The sequence below is a fragment of the Gymnoscopelus microlampas genome (genome assembly GCF_963454915.1).
Source record: "Gymnoscopelus microlampas genome assembly, chromosome: 10".
NCBI classification, from domain to species: Eukaryota; Metazoa; Chordata; class Actinopteri; order Myctophiformes; family Myctophidae; genus Gymnoscopelus; species Gymnoscopelus microlampas.
The window spans coordinates 56,251,421-56,268,003 of NC_139947.1; the positions used below are offsets into that span (position 1 = coordinate 56,251,421).

General features: G+C 35.3%; 1 protein-coding gene across 1 annotated transcript; it reads right to left on the reverse strand.

Moving 5' to 3' along the window:
* Nucleotides 1-13,196: 13,196 nt before the first annotated feature.
* On the reverse strand, nucleotides 13,197-16,389 carry LOC311052966 (uncharacterized protein). Its single transcript, XM_084068287.1, has 4 exons — nucleotides 16,293-16,389; nucleotides 15,890-16,252; nucleotides 13,956-14,147; nucleotides 13,197-13,402 (listed from the first exon to the last, which is right to left on the reverse strand). Exons 2-4 carry the CDS (start codon nucleotides 15,998-16,000, stop codon nucleotides 13,208-13,210), a joined length of 498 nt encoding a protein of 165 aa, XP_083924413.1. The 5' UTR covers nucleotides 16,001-16,252; nucleotides 16,293-16,389; the 3' UTR covers nucleotides 13,197-13,207.
* Nucleotides 16,390-16,583: the final 194 nt, after the last annotated feature.

A 16,583-nucleotide genomic window follows, 5' to 3' on the forward strand; every position in this document is an offset into this window, starting at 1 on the left:
GTGTGTGTGTGTGTGTGTGTGGGGGGGTACTATTTTAAGGTCATGTGGTGTCGTGTGTCACAGTGACCAGCGGGGGGAGTCATGTGTCACTGTGTTGTGTTGAGTGACTAAAACAAGGACAAGAGATTTAAACACTAACAGATCTACAAGCTCTATCATCTATGTTCTAATACAGTCTGTCATAAACACTATCTGTACAGAGTAGATCTATAGACCTACTGTACATATAAACACTATCTGTACAGAGTAGATCTATAGACCTACTGTACATATAAACACTATCTGTACAGAGTAGATCTATAGACCTACTGTACATATAAACACTATCTGTACATAGTAGATCTATAGACCTACTGTACATATAAACACTATCTGTACATAGTAGATCTATAGACCTACTGTACATATAAACACTATCTGTACAGAGTAGATCTATAGACCTACTGTACATATAAACACTATCTGTACATAGTAGATCTATAGACCTACTGTACATATAAACACTATCTGTACATAGTAGATCTATAGACCTACTGTACATATAAACACTATCTGTACAGAGTAGATCTATAGACCTACTGTACATATAAACACTATCTGTACATAGTAGATCTATAGACCTACTGTACATATAAACACTATCTGTACAGAGTAGATCTATAGACCTACTGTACATATAAACACTATCTGTACATAGTAGATCTATAGACCTACTGTACATATAAACACTATCTGTACAGAGTAGATCTATAGACCTACTGTACATATAAACACTATCTGTACATAGTAGATCTCATAGACCTACTGTACATATACACACTATCTGTACAGAGTAGATCTATAGACCTACTGTACATATAAACACTATCTGTACAGAGTAGATCTATAGACCTACTGTACATATAAACACTATCTGTACATAGTAGATCTCATAGACCTACTGTACATATAAACACTATCTGTACAGAGTAGATCTATAGACCTACTGTACATATAACACTATCTGTACAGAGTAGATCTCATAGACCTACTGTACATATAAACACTATCTGTACAGAGTAGATCTATAGACCTACTGTACATATAAACACTATCTGTACAGAGTAGATCTATAGACCTACTGTACATATAAACACTATCTGTACAGAGTAGATCTATAGACCTACTGTACATATACACACTATCTGTACAGAGTAGATCTCATAGACCTACTGTACATATAAACACTATCTGTACAGAGTAGATCTATAGACCTACTGTACATATACACACTATCTGTACAGAGTAGATCTATAGACCTACTGTACATATAAACACTATCTGTACAGAGTAGATCTATAGACCTACTGTACATATAAACACTATCTGTACATAGTAGATCTCATAGACCTACTGTACATATAAACACTATCTGTACAGAGTAGATCTATAGACCTACTGTACATATAACACTATCTGTACAGAGTAGATCTCATAGACCTACTGTACATATAAACACTATCTGTACAGAGTAGATCTATAGACCTACTGTACATATAAACACTATCTGTACAGAGTAGATCTATAGACCTACTGTACATATAAACACTATCTGTACAGAGTAGATCTATAGACCTACTGTACATATACACACTATCTGTACAGAGTAGATCTCATAGACCTACTGTACATATAAACACTATCTGTACAGAGTAGATCTATAGACCTACTGTACATATACACACTATCTGTACAGAGTAGATCTCATAGACCTACTGTACATATACACACTATCTGTACAGAGTAGATCTATAGACCTACTGTACATATACACACTATCTGTACAGAGTAGATCTCATAGACCTACTGTACATATAAACACTATCTGTACATAGTAGATCTATAGACCTACTGTACATATAAACACTATCTGTACAGAGTAGATCTCATAGACCTACTGTACATATAAACACTATCTGTACAGAGTAGATCTATAGACCTACTGTACATATAAACACTATCTGTACAGAGTAGATCTATAGACCTACTGTACATATAAACACTATCTGTACAGAGTAGATCTATAGACCTACTGTACATATAAACACTATCTGTACATAGTAGATCTATAGACCTACTGTACATATAAACACTATCTGTACAGAGTAGATCTATAGACCTACTGTACATATAAACACTATCTGTACAGAGTAGATCTATAGACCTACTGTACATATAAACACTATCTGTACATAGTAGATCTATAGACCTACTGTACATATAAACACTATCTGTACAGAGTAGATCTATAGACCTACTGTACATATACACACTATCTGTACAGAGTAGATCTATAGACCTACTGTACATATAAACACTATCTGTACAGAGTAGATCTATAGACCTACTGTACATATAAACACTATCTGTACATAGTAGATCTCATAGACCTACTGTACATATAAACACTATCTGTACAGAGTAGATCTATAGACCTACTGTACATATAACACTATCTGTACAGAGTAGATCTCATAGACCTACTGTACATATAAACACTATCTGTACAGAGTAGATCTATAGACCTACTGTACATATAAACACTATCTGTACAGAGTAGATCTATAGACCTACTGTACATATAAACACTATCTGTACAGAGTAGATCTATAGACCTACTGTACATATACACACTATCTGTACAGAGTAGATCTCATAGACCTACTGTACATATAAACACTATCTGTACAGAGTAGATCTATAGACCTACTGTACATATACACACTATCTGTACAGAGTAGATCTATAGACCTACTGTACATATACACACTATCTGTACAGAGTAGATCTCATAGACCTACTGTACATATAAACACTATCTGTACATAGTAGATCTATAGACCTACTGTACATATACACACTATCTGTACAGAGTAGATCTATAGACCTACTGTACATATAAACACTATCTGTACAGAGTAGATCTATAGACCTACTGTACATATAAACACTATCTGTACAGAGTAGATCTCATAGACCTACTGTACATATAAACACTATCTGTACAGAGTAGATCTATAGACCTACTGTACATATAAACACTATCTGTACAGAGTAGATCTATAGACCTACTGTACATATACACACTATCTGTACAGAGTAGATCTATAGACCTACTGTACATATAAACACTATCTGTACAGAGTAGATCTATAGACCTACTGTACATATACACACTATCTGTACAGAGTAGATCTATAGACCTACTGTACATATAAACACTATCTGTACAGAGTAGATCTCATAGACCTACTGTACATATAAACACTATCTGTACAGAGTAGATCTATAGACCTACTGTACATATAAACACTATCTGTACAGAGTAGATCTATAGACCTACTGTACATATAAACACTATCTGTACATAGTAGATCTATAGACCTACTGTACATATAAACACTATCTGTACAGAGTAGATCTATAGACCTACTGTACATATAAACACTATCTGTACAGAGTAGATCTCATAGACCTACTGTACATATAAACACTATCTGTACAGAGTAGATCTATAGACCTACTGTACATATAAACACTATCTGTACAGAGTAGATCTATAGACCTACTGTACATATAAACACTATCTGTACATAGTAGATCTCATAGACCTACTGTACATATAAACACTATCTGTACAGAGTAGATCTATAGACCTACTGTACATATAAACACTATCTGTACAGAGTAGATCTATAGACCTACTGTACATATACACACTATCTGTACAGAGTAGATCTATAGACCTACTGTACATATAAACACTATCTGTACAGAGTAGATCTATAGACCTACTGTACATATACACACTATCTGTACAGAGTAGATCTATAGACCTACTGTACATATAAACACTATCTGTACAGAGTAGATCTCATAGACCTACTGTACATATAAACACTATCTGTACAGAGTAGATCTATAGACCTACTGTACATATAAACACTATCTGTACAGAGTAGATCTATAGACCTACTGTACATATAAACACTATCTGTACAGAGTAGATCTATAGACCTACTGTACATATAAACACTATCTGTACAGAGTAGATCTATAGACCTACTGTACATATAAACACTATCTGTACAGAGTAGATCTATAGACCTACTGTACATATAAACACTATCTGTACAGAGTAGATCTATAGACCTACTGTACATATAAACACTATCTGTACATAGTAGATCTATAGACCTACTGTACATATAAACACTATCTGTACAGAGTAGATCTATAGACCTACTGTACATATACACACTATCTGTACAGAGTAGATCTCATAGACCTACTGTACATATAACACTATCTGTACAGAGTAGATCTATAGACCTACTGTACATATAAACACTATCTGTACAGAGTAGATCTATAGACCTACTGTACATATAAACACTATCTGTACAGAGTAGATCTATAGACCTACTGTACATATAAACACTATCTGTACAGAGTAGATCTCATAGACCTACTGTACATATAACACTATCTGTACAGAGTAGATCTATAGACCTACTGTACATATACACACTATCTGTACAGAGTAGATCTATAGACCTACTGTACATATAAACACTATCTGTACAGAGTAGATCTATAGACCTACTGTACATATACACACTATCTGTACAGAGTAGATCTATAGACCTACTGTACATATAAACACTATCTGTACAGAGTAGATCTCATAGACCTACTGTACATATACACACTATCTGTACAGAGTAGATCTATAGACCTACTGTACATATAAACACTATCTGTACAGAGTAGATCTCATAGACCTACTGTACATATACACACTATCTGTACAGAGTAGATCTATAGACCTACTGTACATATACACACTATCTGTACAGAGTAGATCTATAGACCTACTGTACATATACACACTATCTGTACAGAGTAGATCTATAGACCTACTGTACATATAAACACTATCTGTACAGAGTAGATCTATAGACCTACTGTACATATAAACACTATCTGTACAGAGTAGATCTATAGACCTACTGTACATATAAACACTATCTGTACAGAGTAGATCTATAGACCTACTGTACATATACACACTATCTGTACAGAGTAGATCTATAGACCTACTGTACATATACACACTATCTGTACAGAGTAGATCTATAGACCTACTGTACATATAAACACTATCTGTACATAGTAGATCTATAGACCTACTGTACATATAAACACTATCTGTACAGAGTAGATCTATAGACCTACTGTACATATACACACTATCTGTACAGAGTAGATCTATAGACCTACTGTACATATAAACACTATCTGTACAGAGTAGATCTATAGACCTACTGTACATATAAACACTATCTGTACAGAGTAGATCTATAGACCTACTGTACATATACACACTATCTGTACAGAGTAGATCTATAGACCTACTGTACATATAAACACTATCTGTACAGAGTAGATCTATAGACCTACTGTACATATAAACACTATCTGTACAGAGTAGATCTATAGACCTACTGTACATATAAACACTATCTGTACAGAGTAGATCTATAGACCTACTGTACATATAAACACTATCTGTACAGAGTAGATCTCATAGACCTACTGTACATATACACACTATCTGTACAGAGTAGATCTATAGACCTACTGTACATATAAACACTATCTGTACAGAGTAGATCTATAGACCTACTGTACATATAAACACTATCTGTACAGAGTAGATCTATAGACCTACTGTACATATACACACTATCTGTACAGAGTAGATCTATAGACCTACTGTACATATAAACACTATCTGTACAGAGTAGATCTATAGACCTACTGTACATATACACACTATCTGTACAGAGTAGATCTATAGACCTACTGTACATATACACACTATCTGTACAGAGTAGATCTATAGACCTACTGTACATATAAACACTATCTGTACAGAGTAGATCTCATAGACCTACTGTACATATAAACACTATCTGTACAGAGTAGATCTATAGACCTACTGTACATATACACACTATCTGTACAGAGTAGATCTATAGACCTACTGTACATATAAACACTATCTGTACAGAGTAGATCTATAGACCTACTGTACATATAAACACTATCTGTACAGAGTAGATCTATAGACCTACTGTACATATAACACTATCTGTACAGAGTAGATCTCATAGACCTACTGTACATATAAACACTATCTGTACAGAGTAGATCTATAGACCTACTGTACATATAAACACTATCTGTACAGAGTAGATCTATAGACCTACTGTACATATAAACACTATCTGTACAGAGTAGATCTATAGACCTACTGTACATATAAACACTATCTGTACAGAGTAGATCTATAGACCTACTGTACATATAAACACTATCTGTACAGAGTAGATCTATAGACCTACTGTACATATAAACACTATCTGTACAGAGTAGATCTCATAGACCTACTGTACATATAAACACTATCTGTACAGAGTAGATCTATAGACCTACTGTACATATACACACTATCTGTACAGAGTAGATCTATAGACCTACTGTACATATAAACACTATCTGTACAGAGTAGATCTATAGACCTACTGTACATATAAACACTATCTGTACATAGTAGATCTATAGACCTACTGTACATATAAACACTATCTGTACAGAGTAGATCTATAGACCTACTGTACATATAAACACTATCTGTACAGAGTAGATCTATAGACCTACTGTACATATAAACACTATCTGTACATAGTAGATCTATAGACCTACTGTACATATAAACACTATCTGTACATAGTAGATCTATAGACCTACTGTACATATAAACACTATCTGTACAGAGTAGATCTATAGACCTACTGTACATATACACACTATCTGTACAGAGTAGATCTATAGACCTACTGTACATATAAACACTATCTGTACAGAGTAGATCTATAGACCTACTGTACATATAAACACTATCTGTACAGAGTAGATCTCATAGACCTACTGTACATATACACACTATCTGTACAGAGTAGATCTATAGACCTACTGTACATATAAACACTATCTGTACAGAGTAGATCTATAGACCTACTGTACATATACACACTATCTGTACAGAGTAGATCTATAGACCTACTGTACATATACACACTATCTGTACAGAGTAGATCTATAGACCTACTGTACATATAAACACTATCTGTACAGAGTAGATCTATAGACCTACTGTACATATAAACACTATCTGTACAGAGTAGATCTCATAGACCTACTGTACATATAAACACTATCTGTACAGAGTAGATCTATAGACCTACTGTACATATAAACACTATCTGTACAGAGTAGATCTCATAGACCTACTGTACATATAAACACTATCTGTACAGAGTAGATCTATAGACCTACTGTACATATACACACTATCTGTACAGAGTAGATCTATAGACCTACTGTACATATAAACACTATCTGTACAGAGTAGATCTCATAGACCTTTAAACACATTTAACTTTTGTCTTTTTGTGAATTTAAATAGTTTTGGGGGAAATGCTGCTAATCGTCCCAAAAGTGATGCAACATCCTGAGAGATGCTATTTGTCAAAACAAATAAACATAATACTAAACTACTGTTACTTACTGTTACCATAGATATATCTATGACTGTTACCACTGATACTAATGTAATAATAATAGTATTATAATAACATAATACTAAACTACTGTTACTTACTGTTACCATAGATATATCTATGACTAAACTACTCTTACAAACATTATCAACATGTATATATGTGACATAATAGTTGTGTTTAACCCCCTCCTAGTGGACATACTTATCCATTTATTTCTTAAATTGTTTTATTAAGCTTTTGACTCTTGCTTTGGAAATATAAACCTGTGTTTGTATCATTTTCTAATAATAATAATAATATAATAATAATAATAATAATAATAATAATAATAATAATAATTTTATATATTATACATTATTATTATGACATGTTTTTATCAAGTTATGGAACCAAATGGACCCATAAGGGTTTAGTAGACCTTGTATTGTGAATTTGTACTTCCATGTTACTGTTATGTATTGTTCTCATGTCTTACTAAATAAAGTACATCAATCAATCAATCAATCAATCAATCAATCAACAGATTCTTCATTAGTATCATTGTAACAACCAGAATGAAACAGAGCCTTCATTAGTGTCATTGTAACATCCAGAATGGAACAGAGCCTTCATTAGTGTCATTGTAACAACCAGAATGGAACAGAGCCTTCATTAGTGTCATTGTAACAACCAGAATGGAACAGAGCCTTCATTAGTGTCATTGTAACAACCAGAATGGAACAGAGCCTTCATTAGTATCATTGTAACAACCAGAATGGAACAGAGCCTTCATTAGTGTCATTGTAACAACCAGAATGGAACAGAGCCTTCATTAGTATCATTGTAACAACCAGAATGGAACAGAGCCTTCATTAGTATCATTGTAACAACCAGAATGGAACAGAGCCTTCATTAGTGTCATTGTAACAACCAGAATGGAACAGAGCCTTCATTAGTATCACTGATCCACACGGTCACGACTTTTTTCTGTTCTTGCCCCACAGTGGTGGAATGAACTTCCCACTGATGTCAGGACAGCAGAGTCACTGCCCATCTTTCACCACAGGCTGAAAACCCACCTCTTCAGGAAACACAACCCTTCCTCTTTGCCTGGCCTGCTTGTTGTTAACTAGTTGTACGAACGCTTGTTTTATTGTTTTATTGGATCTTGTTTAGTCGATACACTTTTTGTCTGAGCTCCTGCTCATTTGATTTTGCTATTTTGTCTCATCTGTTTAAGACAGTAGGTAGCTGATATATAGCACTTTTACCTTAGCGCTAGGTATACTCTTGTTTGCTTGTTTTTACAGGAAATACACTTCAAACTTCTGGTGATTAGTAGTTATCTTGCCTACCTATGTTGAATGCACTTATTGTAAGTCGCTTTGGATAAAAGCGTCTGCTAAATGACTGTAATGTAATGTAACAACCAGAATGGAACAGAGCCTTCATTAGTATCATTGTAACAACCAGAATGGAACAGAGCCTTCATTAGTGTCATTGTAACAACCAGAATGGAACAGAGCCTTCATTAGTATCATTGTAACAACCAGAATGGAACAGAGCCTTCATTAGTATCATTGTAACAACCAGAATGGAACAGAGCCTTCATTAGTATCATTGTAACAACCAGAATGGAACAGAGCCTTCATTAGTGTCATTGTAACAACCAGAATGGAACAGAGCCTTCATTAGTATCATTGTAACAACCAGAATGGAACAGAGCCTTCATTAGTATCATTGTAACAACCAGAATGGAACAGAGCCTTCATTAGTATCATTGTAACAACCAGAATGGAACAGAGCCTTCATTAGTGTCATTGTAACAACCAGAATGGAACAGAGCCTTCATTAGTATCATTGTAACAACCAGAATGGAACAGAGCCTTCATTAGTGTCATTGTAACAACCAGAATGGAACAGAGCCTTCATTAGTGTCATCTTTCCACTCAAACAGAGAGCGTCTCCTTCCAAACCCCAATGGTTCTAATCAGCCCCCCGCCCACAGGAGTGGCCCAATTCTCTCACAACTTGCTACAAAAATCCCTCATGAAAAACTATATAATCTCCTACCTTTCATTTTCAACCTTCACATGTGTCTCCTTCTCTAATAATCAAAAAGTGCTATATATTTCATCTCGCAATTTACTTCCGGATGGTTCGTTTTGCACTTTTTTTGCCACATCGGTCACGGGAAATAAATAAGCGCTGCCGTGGTCTATGGAAACGAGCCCAAAAGTGCACCCAAATAAGCCCAAAATCGCTTATACAAACAGTCAGACCTGGCAACGCAGCCTACGCCAATCATGCGTGAGAGATCTACAAGCTATGGGGCAGAGACGCCACCGTATCTTAGCAACAACTACAGCGCTCACTCTCATTGGTCGTGTCACGCTAAGAGCAGTCTCCAGACAATGGCATCGCAGACAGCTTGCTGTTACTGCTGACAGCAGTGTAGCCATCACAGTTAGTCCCAGCGACGACGGACAGGGAGCTGTGATAGCTGCCATGTCGCTAACGCTAACGTGGTTGTCATGCCTGCAGCGGCTGTGCAATCACTTTGTCAACAATGCACGTTCGTGTGGTGAATGTCAATATTGCTGCTCAGTTAGTCCATTGTAGATGGTGTATGTTTGTGTGTGTCTTCTGGAGAACTATGTAGCTCCACAGCAACTACAGTAACTAACGTAATGGCAGGACCGCCCCGTGCAACGCATGTTAGGCTGCATTATGGTCATGTAGTAATTTCAGATAATTTCGCTCCGATTACAGCAGTGCTTATCAACCCTTTCACGCCGCCCCCCAAATAAACGTACTTGATCTGGGGACCCCCCCATTCTGTTTGACTCCGTTCCACAAGTACATATTGTGAAAATAGCCGATCTACAAGCTCAAAACGCCTCACGTTGAGAGGCTTTGTAAGCTTGTAGATCGGCTATTTTCTACATGACTGCCTCTTTCTTACATTCTTTGACAATGTGGCCCATGTTTTCATAGTATAGTTTGTTGACTACTTTTGTTGCAGAAATGCTCATTTCCTTTACTTTCCTTTTTTTATTGTCTCCGCCAGGCCGAAAGGCATGGCGCAAGACTATGTTTCACCCCCTGTCCGTCCGTCTGTGATAGCTAATCTCTCACATCGTTGACTTGATCGCAGCAAAATAACAGCCCGATGAGTCAGTGAGAGGTAAAATGTGTCAAAAGGAGTCTGTACGGCTGTCGAAAAATGAACACATGACGTCGGTGGGAGAGGAGATATTGTGTCTTTTGGACAAACAGCAGCGTCGTGCTGATGTTTGTTGTGTGAAGCAGCTTAATGTCAGAGTGCTTGTGTTGGAGCGCCTCAGTGCGGCTGCAGAGTTCATGTGCAACCTCTTCCAGAGAGAGACAGAGACACTAGAAACTCCGCTGGGGAAAAAAAACACTGCTGGGCATTGACTTTCATATGGACATTGATCTACACACTGCAGGTATATCTGCTACACACACAACATCAAACTACACACTGCAGGTATGATGCAGCGTTTGCATTACAGCCAGCATGCCAGCGTAGTTCCCATATGGTTTCAAGGTGGGCTAAACCATATGGACCCCATGTCAGCAATGTCAGCGGCATCCACTTCAGTCCCAACTGCGATGCCCATGCAGGCTATAAGTAGCTTCTACCTGGCCCTTAGGTGGGCCCCAACTACCCATGTTTATGTGGGACCAAGGCGGGTCCTACCTGGGTTTGCCCATGCAGGCTTTAACTGGGTTCTACCTGGGCCCTAGGTGTACCCTAACCAACCACAGTGCAGTGCCCATCGCTCCAATTGTTGTGACGTCAGGGCTCTCAATACTGCACATTGGTGGAGGAGGAGGGGCCGCAGGGCGACCGCACACATCGCTGAACCAATGGTAGCCCACGGATGTTTCCTCTGGGGATTTACAATCTGCCCCTCTATGCCACATATCATCCGCACTACAGGGTCTTCACTGACCGAGCCACGGCCCCACTGACCCTCATGACGCTACGCCACTTATATGAGTTGCCAAGTGGCCGCGGGCGCTACGTGGGCGTGGCCGCGGGCTAGACGCGAGCCCCCGCGTAGCGGGGGCGAGCTTCTAGTTGTAACAACCAGAATGGAACAGAGCCTTCATTAGTATCATTGTAACAACCAGAATGGAACAGAGCCTTCATTAGTATCATTGTAACAACCAGAATGGAACAGAGCCTTCATTAGTATCATTGTAACAACCAGAATGGAACAGAGCCTTCATTAGTATCTTTTATTTGATGGATATTCTGTTGTTCATCATGAAACAGAGAGAGAACTATTTATACAATATATTTCACCTCATATATTTATGCGGTACATTTATACAGTATATTTATACAGTATATTTATACAGTATATTTCATGTCATATTTGCTTTCCTCATGATGTGTCATTTAAACCAGGGTTTCTCAAAGTGGGTGCTGTGGCACCCTAAGGTGTCACAGCACCCTAGGAGACACACAATGCTATTCCAGGTTTGCAGAATACTAATATTTGGAATTTATCTCTTCAGTTTAAGTTTAAGTTCAGTTTAAGTCCAGACTAGTGCAACTCAAAATGGACCTGAGTTGCTCTGTACTTGGTGTGTTCTTTTTTAATCTACAACCAATCTATTTGTCAAAAATAGCTGATCTACAAGCTCACTACACAACGTGTTGTGAGCTTGTAGATTGGCTAATCCCCCCCAGAATGTATCCACCTGTTTCCACAGGACTTTACTGGGGCCTATGCACAGACCCTATGTACAGTACAGGCCACTCCGCTGGAAACCTGTGGATAAGATATATATAGGGATGTAACGATACGTTTTAACAACCATTCCATACGTATCACGTTACTTGGTTGTCGATACGATACATGAACGATACAGAACAGGTTAATTTAAAACGATACGATGATTTAAAATCGATATAGTAACTATTTATTTACCCAAACATTCTGTGTGAAAAATAAATACCTGGATAATGGATATAAACCCCTTTTTTTCTTCTTAGTATTAGTATTGTACTTAGTATTGATATAATTAATTGTTTGCATTGCAAAACGATTCGATACGATACAAAGTCAAACGATAGGATATTTAGCTGTTTGCATATCGATATAGTAGATTGTTGAAAATTCAAAACAATTTTTCAATGCAGTTACTATATCGTTACACCTCTAGGACATAAACTGCATGTTGGGGTAAATATTGACATATTTACATACAGCTTAATATGACATAAATGTAAGATGTTATAAAGTTATTCAGATGATAAATGACCTGAGAGAGAGATCAATGAAAACATCCATCACTCAGGTCATTGTGTGGTTGTGTAGTTGTGTAGTCATGGTTGTGTGGTCATTGTGTGGTTGTGTAGTCATGGTTGTGTAGTTGTGTAGTCATGGTTGTGTGGTCATTGTGTAGTCATGGTTGTGTAGTCATTGTGTGGTTGTGTAGTCATGGTTGTGTAGTCATTGTGTGGTTGTGTAGTCATGGTTGTGTAGTCATTGTGTGGTTGTGTAGTCATGGTTGTGTAGTCATTGTGTCTTCTTAGCACATCGTTGTGTGTTACACTCCTCTCCTCGTCCGGTCCATTTAAGGCGGTTCCTGGCGAAGACCTCGTATGATTTGTCCATGAGAGGTCTGACAGGCGGCCACATCATAAACCGACCAATCCAGCCCAAGCCCACAGCGCCGTACATCACAGAGAACGCTGGAACGCCTCGATGGACCTGAAAACACACACATATATATACACATAAATATATAAACATATAAACCTTATAAATACTACACTATGGACCTGAAGATACACACACACACACACACACACACACACACACACACACACACACACACACACACACACACACACACACACACACACACACACACACACACACACACACACACACACACACACATATATATATATATAATACTATAGTACTGAACCTGAACATAAACACATAAACATTATAAATACTAAACCAAAACAAATCTCATGAAAAATGTTGTTAGGCCAAAGACTCGTAGCCAGTGCTATGGACATGATATGTGATGATATCCAAAGTGAATGCTATGGACATGATATCCCTCTGCTCATAAAAGGATGTCTTTGAATAACGGCACTATAGACATGCTTAATTTAATAATAATAATAATAATAATAATAATAATAATAATAATAATAATAATAATAATAATAATGATAATAATAAGGGTAATAATAATAATAATAATAATAATAATAATAATAATAATAATAATAATAGTCATATTTACCTCATCTTTCTCATTGATAACGGTCATTTCCCTCATAGCTTCCTCATAGCTGATATTCTGGTATTTCTTCTCATCATATTCAGGAAGTGAAATATCAATAAAATCCACTTTGTCTGATGATCTCTTCTTCTGCAGAAACTGAAGGAAGCGGATCTCTGTCACACAGACCGGGCAAAGTCCATCATACAGAACCTAGAGAAATAATAATTATTAATATTATTATATTTATATAATAAAGTCCATTATACAGAACCTAGAGAAATAATAATAAAATATAGTTAATATTATTGTATTTATTTTATATAAGTCCATCATACAGAACGTGGAAGAAAATAAATAAACTAAAATATAATTTATTAACCATTAAGTATTAAAGTATTTTTTTTTACAAATGATTCTCTTTATTGTGTTTCTTGTTTCTCTTATTTGTGTCTTTGACATTTTATGTAAATCTCTTCACGTCAACTCTGTTTAAAAGTTAAACATATATAATTACCATTTATCATTCATAGTTTAAAACATATATAATTACCATTTATCATTCATAGTTTAAAACATATATAATTACCATTTATCATTCATAGTTTAAAACATATATAATTACCATTTATCATTCATAGTTTAAAACATATATAATTACCATTTATCATTCATAGTTTAAAACATATATAATTACCATTTATCATTCATAGTTTAAAACATATATAATTACCATTTATCATTCATAGTTTAAAACATATAATTACCATTTATCATTCATAGTTTAAAACATATATAATTACCATTTATCATTCATAGTTTAAAACATATAATTACCATTTATCATTCATAGTTTAAAACATATATAATTACCATTTATCATTCATAGTTTAAAACATATATAATTACCATTTATCATTCATAGTTTAAAACATATATAATTACCATTTATCATTCATAGTTTAAAACATATATAATTACCATTTATCATTCATAGTTTAAAACATATATAATTACCATTTATCATTCATAGTTTAAAACATATATAATTACCATTTATCATTCATAGTTTAAAACATATAATTACCATTTATCATTCATAGTTTAAAACATATATAATTACCATTTATAGTTTAAAACATATAATTACCATTTATCATTCATAGTTTAAAACATATAATTACCATTTATCATTCATAGTTTAAAACATATAATTACCATTTATCATTCATAGTTTAAAACATATAATTACCATTTATCATTCATAGTTTAAAACATATATAATTACCATTTATCATTCATAGTTTAAAACATATAATTACCATTTATCATTCATAGTTTCTGTCTAGTTGGTTAACTGCAATTTTCACTTTGTCCACTTGAGGGCAACAGAGAACAAGGAATGAAGACAGAGCCTCTAAATGCAATGATTTGCCTGCCTGCCATTTTCAAATATAAAATAGCAGATCTACAAGCTTACAACTCGTCACGATGTGACGCGTTATAAGCTTGTAGATCAAGTATTTCTGCTATTTATACATGTATAAAATGATTAAATATGTCAATAATGTATTTGTATATTGAAGTTATTTGTCATATCTGCCCTGTAATGTTTTATTATGTATTTATATTATTATTATTATTATTATTATTATTATTATTATTATTATATATTAATATATTATCTGTGTAATGTTTTATTATGTATTTATATTTATATTATTATTATTATATATTCATATATTATCTGTGTAATGTTTTATTATGAAGCCTAAAAGGCAAACAGAACATTTTTAATCATATGTTCATCATGTTTAAGGTCAAACACACAATTAAAACCATAATCATGATTATTTGAGAGACAATCATCAACGTAAATTTAAGCCCACCCACCCACACACACACACACACACACACACACACACACACACACACACACACACACACACACATACCTTAACAGCAGCAGAATGAGAGCAGAAAGTTCTCAGAGGAACAGATGATCTGAATGTGATCAGAGATGAAGCTGATCTCCATGTTAATGTCTTCATGTTTACAAACATCATGTCCAGAGTCCATACAATGTCCTATAGAGTCACTTAACGTCCTATAATGTCCTATAATGTCCTTTAATATCCTATAGTCTTATAGAGTTCTATAGAGTTCTATAGAGTTCAGTTCAATAAGGATCAGCGTCTCTCTGAAGCTTCAATGTCAGAACAGCTGATATAATGAATGACTATGTAACGTTGTTACACAAGCTGCTACAATAACTGCTTTAACTACTATAATATATAGTATAATAGTATTATATACTACTATAATATATAGTATAATGTATTATATACTACTATAAACTACACTAATGACCTCTTAAACACAGGAGAATACATCCATCCTCTTCATTCATAGTTTAAACTGTTTGGTAACATTGTGTCCATAAGGCTGAAGCATGGAGGAGGGGGCGTGGTCTGTTTCGAGGATGATAAAATGAAGGATGAGTCGGAAATGCTCCTCTCAGACTCCCTTCAATGCATTCCATTGAACATCCGGCGCCAGTAGGTGGGTTGTACTTCCGACTCATCCTTTATTTTTTTAGAATCCTTGTTTTGAAACCAAACGGGTTTTTCTTCTTTGTGTCTAACTGGG

What these genes read in the sequence shown, in the direction of transcription:
- LOC311052966 (XM_084068287.1), bottom strand. Translation starts at nt 16,000, where the DNA reads ATGATGTTTGTAAACATGAAGACATTAACATGGAGATCAGCTTCATCT. An exon ending in CTCATTCTGCTGCTGTTAAG is followed by an intron (nt 14,148 to 15,889) that starts GTATGTGTGTGT and finishes TTATTTCTCTAG; the next exon opens with GTTCTGTATGATGGACTTTG. An exon ending in TTATCAATGAGAAAGATGAG is followed by an intron (nt 13,403 to 13,955) that starts GTAAATATGACT and finishes GTGTGTTTTCAG; the next exon opens with GTCCATCGAGGCGTTCCAGC.